This window comes from Periplaneta americana, chromosome 8, assembly GCF_040183065.1.
Source record: "Periplaneta americana isolate PAMFEO1 chromosome 8, P.americana_PAMFEO1_priV1, whole genome shotgun sequence".
In the NCBI taxonomy this organism is placed as follows: domain Eukaryota; kingdom Metazoa; phylum Arthropoda; class Insecta; order Blattodea; family Blattidae; genus Periplaneta; species Periplaneta americana.
The window spans coordinates 132,654,851-132,675,913 of NC_091124.1; the positions used below are offsets into that span (position 1 = coordinate 132,654,851).

General features: G+C 34.1%; 1 protein-coding gene across 7 annotated transcripts in view; it reads left to right on the forward strand.

Moving 5' to 3' along the window:
* Nucleotides 1-21,063, forward strand: part of LOC138705059 (small subunit processome component 20 homolog) — a 297,829-nt gene that overhangs the window by 100,965 nt on the left and 175,801 nt on the right. For all 7 annotated transcript variants that reach the window (XM_069833649.1, XM_069833650.1, XM_069833644.1 and 4 more), the window contains one exon: nt 15,323-15,544. In XM_069833649.1, coding sequence (XP_069689750.1) covers nt 15,323-15,544 — 222 coding nt within the window. The remainder of the gene's footprint in view (nt 1-15,322; nt 15,545-21,063) is intronic.

A 21,063-nucleotide genomic window follows, 5' to 3' on the forward strand; every position in this document is an offset into this window, starting at 1 on the left:
GCAGCTTTTGCTGTTTCATCTGCTATCTTGTTACCTTGCATTCACTGTTGCCTGGTATCCATTGAAAGGTATATATTTACCATTTTTAGAAAGCAGATTTATTAATTGCAGAAGGCTGGCCTTCTATGCCCAAGGTTGCGGGTTCGATCCTGGGCCAGGTCGATGTGGCATTTAAGTGTGCTTAAATGCGACAGGCTCATGTCAGTAGATTTACTGGCATGTAAAAGAACTCCTGCAGGACAAAATTCCGGCACATCCAGCAACTCTGATATAATCTCTGCAGTTGCGAGCGTCGTTAAATAAAACATAACCCTTAATTGCACAATAGGCATGACTCTAAAAAGCATAAGCAGTTGGTGTATAATTGACTATTGTTTGAAGGGCTGTTTTTGAGTGAGTAAGTATGCAGATCTGTCTATAGTAAGAAGCTTTGCAGTATTGGAGAGGTGCTTCAATAGCAAGTAACTCTGTTTTAAGGCTTGAAACAAAAGAGCATGCACTGAAGTACTTTTCTTATGTTGATGGGATGTAGTATCCAGCTCCAGACTTTCCTTCTTCAGATAGTGATCCATCTGTTCTATGTATATGAAAGTGATCATTGTATATTTCGTTGATCATCTGAAGTACTTCTGTCTTTAATATTTCACTGTTGGTTTTTTGTATTGCTGCTTGGCAGAGATGGAAAGGCTCTTGGTTTCTTCCACTCTAAGGGAAGTATGTCATGAGTCACTGTGATCTTTGCTGTGCTGTTTCTGTTCATTATGATGGGTGCTTGATTGATTGCATATATAAAGGACTGTTTTGGAGCTTTGGGGTTCGGATTCATTGTACGTAATGGATGTGGTGTTGTTAAATGTATTTTTTTAATTTTATGAGCATTCTTTTTTGTATGTGATAGGTCAGAGGTTCGACATTCAATTCAATTTCCGTAGAGTTGATAGGTGTTCTTTTGGGACATCCTAAGCAAAGTCGTAGTGCTGAGTTTTGTATTGATATCAATTTCATTATATTTGAATGTGCTGTATGTCCCCATATTTCACATCCATATATTAATTTTGCTCTGATATGTTTAAGATAGGATTGCCTCATGACTAAGGCCTCTGATCCCCATTTGTATGCTTGCTGTAATTTTCGACAGGTTACTGTATATACTGTATATGATCTTTTCATAATAATTTTGCATCAAGGTTAATGCCAAGAATTTTGCAATTTCTGTTGAATGCTAATTGCTCATTATTTATGGTTAAAGTTGGCTGATAGTTTTTTAAAGAGTACCTTTGTGTAAGAACTGTGTATTCTGTTTTCTTTGAAGAAATGGTGAGATTCCATTTTGAGGTCCACACCTGTGGAGTAATGGTCAGCGCGTCTGACTGCGAAACCAGGTGGCCCGGGTTTGAATCTCGGTCAGGGCAAGTTACCTGGTTGAGGTTTTTTCCGGGCTTTTCCCTCAACCCAATACAAGCAAATGCTGGGTAACTTTCGGTGCTGGACCCCGGACTCATTTCACTGGCATTATCACCTTCATATCATTCAGACACTAAATAGCCTAGATGTTGATACAGCGTCGTAAAATAACCCAATCCATTTTGAGATACATTTAGAAATTATATTTAAAGCCATTTGTAATCTGCTTCTGGCAACTTCTGGGGTAAAGTGTGTGGAGCAGATGGTGATGTTATCTGCATAAGTATTAATTTTTAAGTTTGAGGTAACTATGTAGAGATATCATATGTACAACATGACATTAAACAGTGTTGGACTAAGAACAGTACCCTGGGGAATTCCATTTTGTATTTTGTGTGGTTTAGATGTTAAGATATTTCCTCTGATTCATATCTTCATTAATGGCTACATTGTTTTGCCATCGAAAATAGTCGACATTAGCTAGCATAGTACATCCACTTATATGTTCTATGGATGGTGCCTTGGTGAGTCATGGAATTGATACGGCATGGCCTTCTGGTTGAGGATGCATCAGATTCAGGCACATGAATTGTGAACAGAGCCATCTATTTGAGGAGGCTGCAGAATAACATCACAGGGAGGCAGAGGAACAGTCTCTAATCAAAACTGGGTTCTATGGCTGAATCGATATGATGGTACCATGCAGTAAATCGATACTAAATGGACTTCAACAACACAAGGAGGTTGCACAATAAGCCTAAGGCTGCGGTGCTTGCCTGCAGGCCCTCCTCCAAAAGAAGGAAAAAAAAAAAAAAGTCATAAGTTCAGTGTTTTCGTTCAGTTCTGAAAATTGCTCAGTTTTATGGTCCACATGCTCCTTGCAATGTTTTGAATGTGCTAGTAAAATGTCAAGTACCGGTAAGTTGTTATGTCTAAACTGTTCTTTATTTAGTCCCCATTGTATGCTTCTTCATTGTCTAATGCATACTCTTTCCAGTATGTCATTCAGCACTAGCAGAGCGGGTAGAAAAGAAAGTGACGTTACTTCCTCTAGTTCAGTGGTTCGTCGCCGAGTGGCGCTAGCCCTGTTTTCCGTGTCCAGTTTCAAGATCGCTATTCAAGTGAATGCAAAAGGTTTTTAAAAATAACCCATTAGATAAGAATGTATTGTAGAGTACTTAGTTACAATATTTTACTTCTTTAAAAATGTAATATTACTACATTAACAAATTGTGAGTTACATAACACAACCCTGAATAGTAAATATAATAATTAACCGAAAAATGGAACATTGTGCCAGCTTCAGCCAGAAATACGCAAAAAAAAGTACAGCATCGCAAAACTTAACATTTTTTATGGCATTATAAAGTACGCATTGATATGAAATTATAGTTTTTATACACAAGAGGGAATGTAATATAATAAAGGAGACACTTTATTTTCACCAGTAGTTTTTATCTACTATTTAGTCATTGGTTGCAGTTGTATCTGGTTTATATGTAATTCAGGGGAACAAAAAATATTACGTGCAACTTAGACTCATAAATTAAGCTTCAATATTATATCTGTGCTAATGTAAGTTTTGATCTTTTGAAATACCTAGGTTATTTTGTGTTTTGTAAAATTAAAACAATTTGGTAGCACTGTATTAAGTAGTTGTATGCTACTTATTGGAGAATATTAAATTAACGACTTTTCCATGAGATCTATTACTTTCTCATATGCTTGATTAGAAATCTCTTATGTTGTGGAAACGTACTAAACAAATGTAATAAAATTGTAAACCAGATTAAGTTCTAGCCCAGATGCAAAGTAGAATTATACTGTACTTTTGTTGCCGAAATAACTTTTACGTTAATTACGACTAAAGTGCTATTATTAAAAATAAAATAATAATTAAACATGCATATTTAATGAAGTAGAAGCTAGGTGCTTGGATTCAGTTAGGAGTTCACAATTAGCACTTTAATACAGCACATTTTTTAACCGGCAAATAGATTGAAAAATGTTCAGATGTAGAAAGTTTATGGTAATCATCACAAGATAATCATTTTCTAATTCCAAAATGTCGCTATAGAGGATCGTAGTTAATTTTTTTCTGTCAGAATATATTTAAATCTGCTATCCCACAAGAATTAATATATTTCTCTAGTGCTCTGAATTGTCACTCTAAATAATTCAAGGGTTCTTTCTTAGGCAAACGTGTTCTTTGTATTGTCAATTACGTGTCATATATTTTCTAAAATCGTGTCATGCTAGAATCCTTTGTACAGGGCAGACAAGGGAGTCTTTGAGTTCAGCGTATCTGCAGGGTCGTTCATTCACCTTTGAATTTTTTTGTATTTTCACTTTCCTCGAACCCATCATAGTTTATGACTCTAAAAAATGTATCGATTTTGAAAAACTCACACTAAACAGCTGAAATGCTGGTCTGGAGTTCATTCAGTGGAAGGAATTACGGTCAATGTAACTAAACATAATTTTGGGCATTCAGGTGTGGAGTAATGGCACATAAATGCATACAAGCGCATGATTAGCTAAGGTGTTGTTCTGATTTTCGGGTGTCACATCCAGTTATTTTTTACTCGGATATTTAATGATGCTGTATCAACTAGTGGGTTATTTAGCGTCAATTGAATTGGTCATAGCCAGATGGTATTTGGTAAGGGTACATTGTTATGAGAAAGTATTGATGTCCACTTCATTGGACAAGTTTGGGAAAATATGTGTTATGGCATACGGTTTTGGTCGCCAGTTCTTGCGTGGAAGTCCTACTGCTTTACTGGCAATAATAAATTTATCGGCTCTTACAATCAAAAGTCACCCTCAGTAGCTCAGTTGGTATAGCGCTGGCTTTCTATGCTCGAAGTTGCGGGTTCGATCCTGCCCGAGATTGATGGCATTTAAGTGTGTTTAAATGCGACAGGCTCATGTCAGTAGATTTACTGGCATGTAAAAAAAAACTCCTGTGGGACAAAATTCCGACACACCGGCAAAGCTGATATAACCTCTGCAGTTACGAGCGTCATTAAATAAATCATAATTTAAAAAATTACAATCAAAACCGCAGAAAAATGGATATCACAGATATAAGAACGAGCATACAGTTTTCTGTGTTCATGGAATTGCTCTACACCACTTCTGAAAAATAGTCTAGTCTATGGATGGATAAAAGAAAGATCTCTTCCTTACAGATTATACAGTATAATTGGATTTACATCAAGAACAAAACAATTAGGCTTATTACTACTCGCTCACATAAACTGAATCACCCGAACACCACAAGAAATATCTTCTTAATTCCATAGCAGAACGAGTTCTACCTGCTCTGTCCATAGTATTAAGAGGAAAACTGCAATCTTAGAACGATCGCCACGCCAATGTTTCGCTCAGTTGCCGTGGCAACACTAGGAGGTTTAAAAGTCCCATTAGACCCTTGCCGAGTTACCATACTTTCTATTCTAAATGCTCTGGCATTGGAATAAACAGAATTGGTGACAGCAAGAAGCCTTGTCTCACTCCACCCTTGGAGGGGAAAGGTTCTGCGAGTTTACCTTGATGTGTTGAAAATAATAGACTAAGAGTAGAGTCAATAGTCTTGTTTCATCTGAACACTGACCAAGACTGTCTTGCAGCCCATCTTAACAAAATAAATATACTGGGTGGATCACTTAAAACTACCACCACGAATTTTACCGAAACGAAATGTGCAATTGCTGTGTTGTTTTCACAGAATGAAAATACACAAAAGAGCTCACAAATGTAGGCCATACAAAGATTCCAACAATGATCACAAAGTATTTTTTTAGCACTATGTTTATGTTTTTTAAGTTGAATGATGCCCATTGACATTGCCAAAATAAAAGTACCGGTAGATGCAGTTTGATTTACACAATCTTAGTGCACATAGTTAAAGAAATATCGTCATTTGAACGTTCAAAACGAAGTGTTGTATGTTCTATTTGACAGTCACTACTACGGTATCTCTACCTGACTCTGCTGTACTGGTGTGTATGTTTTGTGTTTTCATTTATTTGAGTTACATGGAAACTTCTTACTCACTTCTTTGTGGCATTTCATTGAACTAAATTATACTGGTTGTGCTACCTAGAAAATGGTATTTACAAATACTGAAAAGGCCAACATAATTCTATTGTATGGCGAATGTGTCTGCTGAGAGATATCCAGACTGATGTCAAGCATCTCAATTATTTGAGAATCTCTGTAATCAGCTACGGGAAACTGGATGTGTAACACCTCGAAAACATACGCAAATTAAGAGAGTGACTGGAGAAGAGGGTGAAATTAATGTCCTAGCTGTTTTTGTTGTATATCCACACATTAGCTCCAGGAATATCACAAGGGAGAGTGGCATGACGATGGTAGGCAATGAAAACCTCGTAAATCCATTTTGGTAAATTTTACAGCAGAAACAAAAACTGTTTAAAAACACATATAAAGTGATACAGAGATAGTTGCTACAGTTTTTACTACATATAAAAGCTAGTTATTAATAGATGAGACACATCAATGTACTTTCAAATCTCTGAATGTGGAGTTCCAAGGTTTTCACTGTGATATTCTGATTTGAAATTGGAGATGTGAGGTACTTAGTAATACAAAAAGTGAACATAGTTATTTTAAGTTTGTATAAAAGGATACAACAATACAAGACTTTCATTGTTTTAAGGTACTTCAAGATTATAATTGCATAGGAATGAAAATTAATTTCATTATTAAAAAGAACACTCTTAATTTGTGTAATAAATAGGGTAGTACAATCTTTTATGATTGGAACACACTTTTTCCCCCCTTTCTTATTACCTTGAACAAGAAACGCTGAAATATACTTTGGTTTCCCATGAGATAAATAGTACAGTAACATTGGAACAACTTTTTGCATGGCTAGTGAAGGCAAAAAAAAAAAAAAAAAAAAAAACATTATTTTAGTACAGAGTGAGACAAAAGCAAAAATCTTACATTAATAATAGAAAATGCTGTTACAGAAGTTCAGTGTATAAGCAGTTAAATACTTTCAATCATGTTGTACAAATTAGAGCTAAACAAGACCCCTTGTAGCAAGATATCAGCTTGCCATTTAACTTCAGTTGCTTTTGTTCAAACTGGCAAATTATCATAAAAAGAATGATGATTCTTTGGAATGACTTCTTTAAGCTGCTGGAAATGTGCATACTTTTCTGCTTTGATCTTCAGTGGAGAACTGTACAGAGCAGGAACTTCAAATGAGTTGTCAATATTAGACATTCTTTGTGGAAGTGTCTGCCATGTGTCACTGAATTTCAATTTGTACTGAATTCCGCCTGAGAGATCGTACTTCAAATATCGGATATCAGTCACTGTAGGGTCCCCAGGTCGTGACCCAAGTTGAATAGACGAATATAATGCCAGTTTGTCAAAAGCTTTGAAAAATGTATGGTCCAAATATTTCACGACATAGGATTTGGGCTTTAGCCTTGCAGTAACACAAACTTCAACATATCCAGCAGGAGTGTATATCATTCTGTTTCTCAATCGATTTTCTATTATAGAATGCATGGAATCACACTCCATTTGAGTGTGACTTTCTCTAAAATCTTCTGAGTTATAGTTATGCCCTTCTGTTTTGGCAAACAAGCCAGTGCACTACTCACGATTGAGTTGCGATTCTGGTAAGTGCGTCCATTGCTATAAAAAATAATTTCTGAATTATATTTGATATTAGTTTCAATAAAATGCACAACTATGCTGGCAGACTCTGAAGCATTCATACCTCCTTCACATTCATGCCACAAGAAGCAGTAGCCATCATTTCTTTGAAGGTTATAGATAGTAAAGTTGCGTACCTTCAATTTACTTTTGTAATATAATGCAGACACCTGTAATCTGGGAGATAGCAAAAGGACTTGGTAAACACTCTAGCCAGACCTGATTTATCAAGGCTTTTGGCTTCTCTTGCCTCATTTTTTCTTCCTGCCTCACATGAACAACATAGATTGCACTCATTTTTTTTTTTTTTTTTTTTTTTTTTTGTGAAAACAAACTTAAATTGTAAGTCGTCACTGCAAAATTTCTTTTATTCTCTATGTAGTTCTACTTTGCTTTGCCTTGCCAATTAGGTTCCAGATGTAATTTTTGGAAGAACTGCGACAATAATGGGATTGTAGTTTCGGTAACAGGGTTAGAAACTCAGATGCTAATTTCCTTCCCCCTGAAACCTTCTTTGAGGAGTAATTTTCTTCTTTCTACATCCTTTTGTTTGTTCCCTTCTTAACCAAGTTTCTGGCACTCCATTCTCCTAGGCACAAGGTATTAAGAAACATGGTTTTGCAGACAGATAGTCATTTTCCTTCAATGACAAAATTGTAACACAACGTGTTTGAATGATGTGAACTGTCTGTCATTCAACATGGCATCTGACGAACGTTTTTCTGTTGCTCCATGACATTTCATTCCAGAAATTATCAAATATAAGTTTCCTCTGCTGTTCTGAAACCACAATGCAATTTATTTTCTCATTTAGAGCAGCATGTTTACATGTACATCGTGCTTTCTTTGTTCTTTTATTCCTGGGTACTATATGTCTCTTTCTTCCAGATTCATCTTTCCACATGCCTGAATAATCTTGCCCCCTTATATGTTTTTCTTTATTTAAGCACTGTTGTGACTGACCCTTTCCTTTTTTATGTTTTATAGGACTGTTTTCTTCAACTGTAGTAGCACTAACCTGAAATGATAATTAATTCAGAAAATGAAAACCTCGTTAGTAGACTCATGAACACTACTATGCACGGTAAAAAAACACGCAACTCCACATTAATTTAAACAGTATCATTTATAAGCATTAATGGTTGCATTATAATAAATTATTATTATTATCATTACTTATGTAACTTTAGTTAGGAATCAGTGTTGTATTTACCACACAACAAGATCACAATCACATAGAAAACACTAAAATATCACAGAACTTTACTTCTCAGTCTGTACACAATGGTGGCAATTGGAGATGCAAGGTTTTCAACACAAACAAAAGACCGCGGGAAATACGAGGTTTTCCATTTTTTCCACCTGGATTGCATCACTGTGCAACTCAAAATTCATGTTCTCAATAGGTTACGCATCAGATTTTTCTGCCCTGGTTAATGGAATTAAGTGGTTTTCACAGTCTGATGGGTTTCATTGCCAACCATTGATGAGTCAGGCAAATGTACTTTGTATTCTGCACATATGTTCCAACCTTATTATGTCTCTCTATCAGCAGCTACATGGAGGTGATTTTTAGAATTGTGTCGACTTTTGTGGGTGGACATTAAGACATGATACACCTAATTTATCATGTGTCTTGTTTACTGACTAAGCAACATTCACAAATTATAGCCAAGTCAACCTTAGAAACATGCATTATTGATCAGTAAACAATCCCCATTGGATTTGCCAAGTGGAATGTCAGCCTCCATGGGAGTGTAAACATATGGTGTGGAATAGTGGGCCATAATTTCATAGGGCCATTTCTCATAGACAGGTCACTGAATTCCACCAAATACATCCAATTCCTCAGACATGAACTTCCACCAATGTTAGAAAGGACATTTTATTGCACATGAGGAGGAACATCTGATACTAGCATGATGGGTGCCCAGCCTAGTGCAAGATATTGTACAGTCTGTCTCAATTGCTGTTTCAACTTTGCTGGATTGGACAAAGCGGACCTGTAAGCCCATTCCCCAGATTTGATACCATTGGATTCTTTTTGTGAGCTAAAAGATGTTGTTTACAAGGAAATGCCAACTACACCAGAAGATATGAAAGGCTGTGTTTTGAGCAACCAGTGCTGAAATTTCTTATGAAATGCTACATCATATGCAGCAATCTTTGCTTGAATAATTGGTAGCTTGTATTGTAGCTAATGGCCATCATTTTGAACAAAACTTAATGTAAACATATGGATGAGATAAGTGGTAATCTACCTAATACATATTTTAGTAATGGACTATCAAACGGACCAAATGATACTTTGTTTCAAACGTTCAAATGACAATATCTCTTTAACCATGTGCACTAGAATCATGCAAAAAACTCCTTTGTAATTCTAATCCCATGTACTTTTATTTCTGCAATATCAGCGGACATTCTTCCATTTAAAAAACATAGACATAGTGCTAGAAAAATATTTTGTGATCATTGTTGAAATCTCAGTATGACCTACATTTGTGAGCCCCTTCCTGTATTTTCATTCTGTGAAAACAACACATTAGTTGCACATCTAATTTCGGAAGTATTGGCAGTGGTAGTTTTGAGTGATTCACCAGATATATGACTCCAAATTATACACTGTTTTTAATGGGAATTCTGTCGTTAGTAAGGACCAATTTATGGAATGCAGAAGTCTTAACCACCGGCAAGTATCGATTTTGGCCACATTGTACTGGGAAACCAGAAGACTGAGATGGTTATAAACCAAGCAATCTGCTATTAGACAACAACATACAAAGACATTTTAGAAATAAGTGGAAATATATATATATATATATGATATGATATATGATATGATATGATATGATATGATATGATATGATATGATATGATATGATATGATATGATATGATATGATATGATATGATATGATATGATATGATATGATATGATATGATATGATATGATATGATATGATATGATATGATATGATATGATATGATATGATATGATATGATATGATATGATATGATATGATATGATATGATATGATATGATATGATATGATATGATATGATATGATATGATATGATATGATATGATATGATATGATATATGATATGATATGATATGATATGATATGATATGATATGATATGATATGATATGATATGATATGATATGATATGATATGATATGATATGATATGATATGATATGATATGATATGATATGATATGATATGATATGATATGATATGATATGATATGATATGATATGATATGATATGATATGATATGATATGATATGATATGATATGATATGATATGATATGATATGATATGATATGATATGATATGATATGATATGATATGATATGATATGATATGATATGATATATGATATGATATGATATGATATGATATGATATGATATGATATGATATGATATGATATGATATGATATGATATGATATGATATGATATGATATGATATGATATGATATGATATGATATGATATGATATATGATATGATATGATATATGATATGATATATGATATGATATATGATATGATATATGATATGATATGATATGATATGATATGATATGATATGATATGATATGATATGATATATGATATATGATATATGATATATGATATGATATGATATGATATATGTTAATTCATTCAATAGTTTTTTGCTCAAGGGCAGATCTTTCACTACAAACCGAGGATTCTCCAATTTTGTCTATTTTCTGCCTTCCTCTTAGTCTCCGCATATGATGTCCACCACTGTAGAGTAATGTTAGCATTCCTGACTATAAAAGAGCAGGCCCAGATTCAAATCCTGGTTGGGACGGTTACCTGGTTGAGGTTTTTTCCTGGGGTTTCCATCAATCCATTAAGATGAAATGCTGGGTAACTTTCGGCACTGGAGCCTGGACCCATTTCGCTGGTATTATCACCTTTAACTCATTCAAACACTACATAACCACTACATTGCAATAAATGAATGTCTCAGGAATCTTCTATGCCACATCAATAAATTTAGGAATGTAGTTATATTGTCAGACTCTAAAGCAGCTATTCTATCAATCGTCTCTAAACACACACCTTCATCTCAAACAGCAGAAATAACTAAAATGCTCTCTCAATTATTATCACTCAATAAAAGAATTGTATTCCAATGGATACCATCCCATTGTGGAATCCTGGGAAACGAGAATGCGGATGCTTTAGCAAAGAAGGGCAGCACTGCTACTTACAGACCTGTTACTAAATCTACGTATTACTCTGTGAAGAGATTTATTAAATCTACATACTTAGACTTCAACAAACAAAATTTGATAACTCAATCCCAAGGGAAAAAATGGAACTTTCTGCATCAAAATCCACAGTTAATTCCCGATTTACCACGAAAATCGTCTGTAGCTGCATTTAGAGTGGCAACAGGCCATGATTGTTTGGCCAAACACCTGCATAGAATTGGAATATATCAGTCCCCTAACTGCCCATTGTGCAACTCAAACCAAGAAATGGATTCGGAACACCTCAAAATCTGTGCTTCAGTGGCTAGTCATGATAATATCTTTGAAAAATATTGGAGTGCAAGAGGTCAAATGACTTTATTGTCAAACGCCTGGCATTAGAAAACAACAACAACACTACATAACCATAGCAGCTGATAAAGTGTCGTAAAATAACCAATTAAAAATGATATGATATGATATTTATTGTCAGATAATATTACAATTTTAATCATGGTATACCTTCACAATTCTGCTTTTTGGTCACCGTCACTTTAAAAATTTTTAGACTTTTACACATCATTTCATTGTTTATTATTTCCACTCAAGTTCATTTTCTCTTCTTCAGTTTTATTTTCTGTTTCGTACCCTCTGTCTTTCATTTTTTAATTGATATGCTAAGTAATTTCTAATTTATTCCTGATTCACTGTTTTGCTTGACCACAAAAAGAATGAACTAATTACAAAAGAATTGAAAATTACATCTATTTATGAACATCTCAACCACTATAGACAAAAATGGCTTAACCATGTCAATAGGATGGACTGTTCCAGACTCCCAAGACAAATTCTCCGCTATATACCGCATGGAAGACGATCTTTGGGACGCCCCCTGAAAAGATGGATGGAGACTGTAACAGGCCACGGGGCCTAATACCTGCAAGGATGATGATGATAAGTGTTTTGCTGTCCACCCCTTCCTAAACAATCTTCTGCCACTCTCTCCCATATCTTCAATATACTGTCTCACTTCCATTTCCCAACTTTATCAATTATCATATATTCTTTTCTCTAATAATTGTCTGATTGCATTTTTCTTATCAACTTTTAAATCTGCTTACACTCACTTATTATTTCCAAGCCATTCAGTTCTTTAATTATGTGCCACATTTTCCCTTTCTCTATTACACTATACCTAATTCATTCATTTACTGTTTCTTTTCGTACATTTATATTTTGTCCACCATTGTGGGGTGATGGTTAGCATACCTGACTATGAAACTAGCAGGCCCGGGTTCAAATTCTGGTTGGGACAAATTACCTGGTTGAGATTTTTTTCCAGGGTTTTCTCTCAACCCAATAAGAGCAAATGCTATGTAACTTTCGGCGCTGGATCCTGGATTCACTTCTCCGTAATAATTACCTTCATAACATTCAGATGCTAGATAACCACAGCAGTTGATAAAACATCGTAAAATATCCCACTTAAAAAGCATTTATTCATATATCTTAAAACATTTCTGAAGTTGTAATTGTCATGTTACTGCTTTCGACTCTTTTACCCTGTTTCACATTCATTATCAGATTCACATTATTTTCATTTTAATTCATGCCTTATTCAAGTTCTTCTTCTTGAGTGAACTTGGTTATGATATTACTCTACTTGCATTTTTTGTGATGCTTATTCCTTACCTTGTCTGTGTTTAAGTTTACCACTTATTGCTCCTACAGCTACTTTCTTTCCCCACTCCACTACTTACAGTATTCACACTCACTCTAAATGCTACATTATAACACCTAATGATCTGTTTTCAGTCTCACTAACATTCACTGTAATTAACTTTGGCTTATTCTCTTTACCTGGCCCTGATTCCTTGTAAGTGGAAATATATGGATAAGTAAAGTAGTAGACTAAAAATATTACCATAATGCACACTTACCTTGATTCAGCCTGTAGCTTGTTGTGTTTGCAGCATGAAGGTTTGAACAACTGGTACATTCATTATAAAAGAATTTGAGTTTCTCAACAGACCATGGAGAGGGATTTAGAATTTCCAGCTGCATCGAGACAATATCTGACATTTCGAAACTGCTTATAAGTTCCATACCTCTCAGGGTGTAAAGAATGGCCTGTTCTCTTGGGTTCGTTATGTCTGGCTGGCTAGCTAGTCAAGTTGTTTGAACTCGCCAGACATAATAGTTCCATAGAATAGATGACTCTTCAGATCCTGGGAGACATGACCTTAATGATGAAATCTGTAAGTAGCCCTGAAATGTTGTAGATACTCTCGACCCACTGTTGGAACTTTCAAATCCCTTTTCCGAACACAATCATTGTATCAGCCTAAAATCTCATACAATAACATTATTTGCAAGAGATTTTTCCTCATTGTTTACTTTCATAGCAATTTTCTCCTTCTCTCTTCTTAATACAAAGTGCTATAAATTTAACTATTGTTACAAGTATTCTCAATTATTTATTTTTAATGTAGACTATTCTGAAATGTTGTTTTTTTTTATACTGTTGCAATAGGACAATATTATAGATGATTTGTGAGAGTTATAAAGAAGTGTGTATATGTTTGTGTTTTCTTTCACTTCAACACTTCTGCACCAAGGTATCTTCTTTCTCTACTTCTGCTACATATTCATTTCTTCATTGATGTTGCATAGGATGCAGAAAAGTGTATTGAATACTCCTGTTCGGTGTAAATGGCTTCCTATGCCGTTAATTTTGTCTCTGTATCCTTTTTTTTTTTTCTGGATTAAATTAAATTTGTTGTGAATGATTTATCTTGTTGAATGAAAAGAAAATGGTTGTCATCACTTCTGTATTATTGTCGTACTTCTTTTTGCCAGGGTATCTGCTGTTTCATTGAAGTCCTATTTTGAGTCATTGTCTTTCAAAATGTTTGTTCTGTTTTATTTTTCTTGCTGTGTTGTGGATATCATTTTCTGGTTTGTGTACAATTATTTAGAATCTATATGACACAGTAGTATGTTTTTTTTATCAGAGATGAGGTTTATTGCCTTGGATCTAGTGAGATCTTTATTTCTTAATGTTTTGCACTGGAATAAATATTATTTACTACAAAATAGGCAATAAGGAATTGTACAAGAATCTTCATTATATTCTTATTCATGAAATGTGAACTTTACTAGGAGTACTGTGCGACAGTTTTTGTGTTGGCCAGGATACCGACAATAGAAACAGTTACATGTGATTTTTGTCCATTGCATGCACACTAGTGAACAAAAGCATATGCAGTCATACATTTCTTGTGTTAGTGCACCTACTAAAAGAAAAAAGAATTACTGTTCCCCCCCCCCCCCCACTCTGTCCTCTGACGTTTATAATTGGTAATGAACGACCTCTTGAATTACATTAAAGATTTTGAAATTATTATTGCTTTTTCTTGTTTACAGCATTCAGCTCAAAGAAGTGTTTATTACATACTGCATCTCTGATCAGTTAATCAGTTGTGAGCATCTGACCAATAATTAAACATTTATTTATCTTCCATTGACTTTATTGATTGTGTTCATATAGCACTTGAATTCTGAGACAGAACAGATTAGCAGCATTGGTTTATTTTCTTGAAAGCTTAATGATGATGATTGTGGTGGTGGCAGCAGTGATGGTTGTGTAGCTCTTGAAAATTGCGTGTGAATAGAATAAAGACATATATTGGAAAGCAAGAGAGTTAATGGCTTTATTGCCAAGAATTCAGCATTAGTTAAGAACAACAAAATAAAGACATTAAAATATTAAATTTACAAGTTAACTGTATTTTTCAAGAATTTAAGATAGTTGACATCATTATCATGAGCTTTGAAAGATTAAATCTCTGAGACCTGCTTCTTAGATTGTGGAATTAGTGTTTTAAGTAAAATTAAACAAAAAAAACTTGTTATTGTGTTTTCTTATGTGTAATACATTTGTTTATATAATGTAATTTCTCTGCTCTTTGTTCAGATTCGACTGTTGACTGTACATCTGTTTTCGTTATTTGAACATTCTCTTGAACCTTCAAGCAAATTGGAAGGTACCATGCACTGGAATGTTTTCAGCTTGTGTCTGTCTGCAGAATCGATTTCTCCTACAATACAAGAATATAGAGATAAGTTGCAGCATCTTCAGAGCTTGGAGTATACAGCTATTCAGAACAGTTTATTACAATATCCAAACTACAACTTGGTGAGTTTGTGTTTAATTGATGGAGAAAACTTTCATGCATTTAAATCCAATATCATTAAGATTTTCTACTCCATAGAATGAGGTGATGTGGGATAGGGTGTTGTGCAATGGTACAGGATGGGAGATGGGCTGGGCTGTGATGCAATGTGATGGGATGGAAGAAGACAAGAGTAATTATAAAATAGCTCCAATGTCTATTTATTTATGTGCATATGTTAAATTTTAAACTGAATTCTGTATAACTTAATAAGATCTTCTCTAAAAAAATTTTTACGGAATATCACATTAAAAAAAAACAACAATAATAATAATAATAATAATAATAATAATAATAATAATAATAATAACAATAACAACAATAATAATATTAATAAGTCCACACCTGTGGAGTAACGGCTAGCGCATCTGGCCATGAAACCAGGTGGCCAGGGTTTGATTCTCAGTCGGGGCAAGTTATCTGGTTCAAGTTTTTTCCGGGGTTTTCCCTCAACTCAATATGAGCAAATGCTGGATAACTTTTGGTGCTGGAACCCAGACTCATTTAACCGGCATTATCACTTTCATCTCATTCAGATGCTAAATAGCGTAAGATGTTGATAAAGCGTCGTAAAATAACTTACTAAAAATAATAATAATAATAATAATAATAATAATAATAATAATAATAATAATTTTTTATTGATTGACTGATTTATTATTATTTTTTGAGATTAATTTTAGTTCGTATAACTGCTAGGTCTTTTTTGCGACTACAATGTTCACATATAGAAAAATACAATAGGCCTACAATCAATGAAGATTACAGTCAAAATTCGCAATTTGTTACAATTTATCTGGAAGTATAGAAAAATAAACAAAATAGATAATAAACAGTGTACGACAATAAAAGTTTGCAATTATATCATATTGTACAAAGAAATTTCTTCAAAGAAATTTAATATTTGTGGAAGAACATTTGCATCATTGATATCTTTGGCATTCTATGGTGATATGTTTGACGATGAGGAAGCAGTGGCAGGTTTCACAGGTTGCTGGTTCATCTCTTGATATGAGGTAGGATGGGTTAATTTTGTATGTCCAGTTCTTAATTTTGATAATAAAACCTGATCTTTTCTGTTGAGCTTGTGAATAGGTATATTACTAGAGCATTATGACTTGATCTCGAAAAGTTTTTTGGAAGGATTGAGAGGATTGATTCTTTACATTTACTATCTATGAGGGAAATGAAATGGTAAGAAGGTATGCGTGAGGGTGGTTAAATCTTAGTGCTTTGTTTGGCTTCTCTATTAGTTGCATCATTGCCTGCAATGCCACAAGGAGAGAGTATCCAGATAAAAATAATTTTTTTTCCTTTTGTTATACGTTTATGATATAATATCTGAATGTCTTACGTTTATTTATCAGTTGTCCATACATTACTCAGTGCCTTTAATGAGCTTAAAGAGTCTGAAAATATGATGAAATTGTTGTGGTCTTCATTTAGAATATACTGTAGTGATTCTCTAATTGCATATAATTCACATGAAAGAACTGAAAAGGATTCTGGTAACTTAACAGATATTATTCCATTTTCAGATATTACTGCACAGCCACTTCCATCACTTGATTTAGAACCATTAATATAAATTCTGATGTGGTTAATGTATGAATTTCTAATGTCATTATACAAACATCTGTACTCAGTTTAGCTGGTCTCACTTTTACTATGATAAGTTAAATCTAAATTTATTTGGAGTTCCACGATGGAATACTGGGAATTCATTACTTTTGGGAAAGAAAATGTTTAATTCTCTACAATATTTGGACACGCTCAAGTCTGGAGGTACTTTATTAATTCTGGTTTCCTGATATTTATCATGTTTCTATTAGAAAAAATACTTGCGTAAGCAGGTGAACAACAGTGGCAGCTACTTTCAGTGCATATCAAAGACTTAACAGCTTTCGTCTTGCTTGTAATGCCATTTCATCTGATTCAATTTGAATTCTGGCGATGAACTTGTGTGCATAGGGATATCTTATGCAAAGTTTTACTGCTAGATGGCAGGAGCGTTCCATGCGGTGCAATATGTTGTAGGGCTATGTTATGTCATATGCTACAGTTGTTTATGCTTTCCTGCTTGTTGATTTTCTGTGCGTGTCAAAATTATATTTACAATTATTTTGTATAACCTAGCATAATTTAATATAATTCAATATTTTCTTACCTCATAATTTAATTTACAATAAATAATAACGTAAACCTGTATAATATTGAGTGATTCCCTGAGATGACTTCTATATCCCTGAGTTTATATGATGTTTTGTAATAAGGGATAGTGGGTTCATAAATTGTCCTTTTCTGTAGATTAACCTCCTCGAGCTGATTCTGATGCATCTTGAATCTGATGGTCGGATCCAGAATATAACCTTTTGTCTCTCTAGGTTTAAATGTTGTAATATCAATACACTGATGCCTTCCAGTATCCGCTATTTCATGGACTTCTTCATAGGTAGTGTAGCCATTGGACTTAAGGCATGTTACGTTTACAGACCTGATCTTATATTATTTGAGTAAAACAAATGTTCCAAATATTTTCACACTTTCTTCAGCTGTTAATAATACAAATAAAGTTTAAATTCACTTACAAATTTTGCTGGATACAGTTATAAGCACTTAAATAATAATATCACCATTGAACACAAACTTACTAGTTTCAGACCCACTCTATTCTCATCAATAAATAATTTTAATTTCCACTAAATGCGAAGTGAATAAAAATAAACACGTGCAACACACTAAGTCCCTTAGTGGGTTTCTCCTGTCAATTTCTGTCTTATTTTATGTATTTGAAATCAAATCTTACATTTAACGCTTGACTTTATGTTTTTCATGTGAATATTATGGGTTACCCTGAAAATTATTTTGCAAGACTGTGCACTTCAAATATTATGTACCAATTATTATCACACAAATAGTTTCCTTACTGTCTGAAGTCACTACACCTGAAAATCGTCCCAACATAAATGTTTGGATTCAAATCTGAATATTTAAGAAATATACTTTCTTTACAAAGAAGAGTTCTCGAGTAAAAACCAGGGGTGGCCGGTGACAAAAATATCGAGTGTGCTACAGCTTGATCACACAAATACATAAAATGTAACATGAAACTAATCTAATATCGAAAATTAAGTTCATACTACGCTCCTTACTACTGCAGAATTCGTCTGTTATTCTGTTGTTGTATCCTTCTATGGCAGACACAATCTTCTTCTCAATCAAAAGTGCAGTGATGCGTTCCTGGGACCTTGTGTTCCTTAAGAAGGTTGATGATGATTTGATGATTAGTATCTTCATTACTACATATCCTACTCTTGTCATATTCTATCCTATGAAATTTTCTGTTGTACACACAGTTTTGTCCACCTTTTGTTTTCTGTTTTATAATCAAATTAAGTGTAGGCCTTTCCAACCAGTTCACTTCAATTTTTTCTTCCATATTTCCCATAGAGAATAAATTAGTTAACAGACTCTTCACTGAATTCATTTCAGTCTACAGAATAACACTAATAGTAAAAGGCAAGCAGATAAAGAAGATAATAGAATATATTTGTTAGCCTTAATAATGACAATGAATTCATTGCATCATCAGCTGTAATAATAATAAATAATAATAATTAATGTCATTCAACTTTAATTCTGAGAAAGGAGAAAGTATACCTACACTTTTAAACATTCTCTATTATTAAATTTAATTGTAAGTTCGGCATCAGTCCATAGGATTGCTGGCAGATCAAGAATATTTCACTCACTACTACTGTTGCTTCCAACCAATCCCAGGTTCAGGGTTCTACATCTACTGGGAAAATAGCGCACTGCTGACCAGTTTCTCGTGCTAATGCTGGGAGAATACATCATTTGTCTAAGGGTATTTTAACCTCCGTCAACATTCAATGTGTGCACAAGCTCTCGCTACAGTGAGATTCAGTACACTGCATAATTGTTTGCAACCTAACACCATCTAAAAAATGAGCCGATTCGTAATGTTTTTACAGAATAATATTACTTGCGGTTACATCATCAACAACAACATTTATTTTAACAGAATTACGAGTGTGCTATAGCGCAATAGCACATTAGGATGAGCCACCCCTGGTAAAAATGTTGCACCAGTTAGCCTCATCACTTATTGATGAATATTTTACAATTACTTCAATTTATATTTATTCAAGCCTAAAAAAGACCATTGTACAACATGTATGGTTTGTGAAAAGTACTGCTGAAGGGAAACTGAAATTGCAGGTTGATTTTTACTCTCCTATAGTCAGGAAAGACAATTCTATGATTGAAAAATCAGCTGATAAAGAGAGAGCCACTAAGGACTTGTCATATAAATCTGCTACTCTTGACTTGCAGAGTGCATTGCAAGTACCTTCCTCTGATGCCAGTCTATTTTATTTGAGTAGCTTAATATTAATCATATATGATGTAGCTCCATCGATTGCCAGATACTTCTATTTTTGGACAGACATAAATGGTAAAAGGGAAAGCTGTGAAGCTGGATCAGCATAGTTTTCTATTTGAAAAATTTTCGTGCCCATGTCACTGAATTGTCTTAATTCTCCGATACATGGGATGTACAAAACAGAAATGCACAAATGTTTGCACTGATGCTTTATATGGTCCAACATCTCTATCTTCATAATATTTAACACAAATTCTTGAAGCGCAGTCATTCATTGATTAGACTCTGCACAGCTCAACTATGAAGAAGAAAAGAAATATTGATATATTTAGTATTCATGATTGTATTAATATTCAAGGAAGCCAGAAAGAACAAGAAGGAACATCATATCACAAAAGAATTTTTGTACGAAGACTTCCTCCATCTCAAATATTTCAATAGTCAAACAATAAGAAATAAGTCTATGGACGAGAACGAGAGTAAAGTCAACTGGCTGGAAATAAAATATTTAATATTAATGAAGTGTATAGGGGAAGACATCATTGTCATATTTTTACTGTTTTTACAGATTAGGAAATTAAAAGTTTCAAGACTCGTTATATTTTATTGTTTATGGGGTATTATTCTTCAGATTTCTTGTTATTGTGTGGAGTTAAACTACAAAAATTCTACATAACCTGAGCTATGACATGGCATTGAAAACAAAAATCGATAATTTTGGAATTACCAGGTTTTTCCCAAGGATACTTCTATAAAACAGAGTTGCCAGATGTGATAGAATACAGATGTGATTATTCATCAGAGTATAAGAAAATTTTCGTTGCAGAGAGTAGAAAGGGCATTATAGTAATCATTTAGCAAATTATGTACATATTAATGTGATCAGAGATTTATTACATTTAATACAATGTTCAAGACACCATTGTGTTGGAGTTAAAATCTAAGATGAGCAAAAACATTACTGGTGTTGTGGCAAGTTTCATTGGAGCAATTATGTTTTTGCTATCATATTTTCAACACGTGTCTACGCCCCCCTCCCCCCCCCCCCCCCCCCCACACACACACACACACACACAC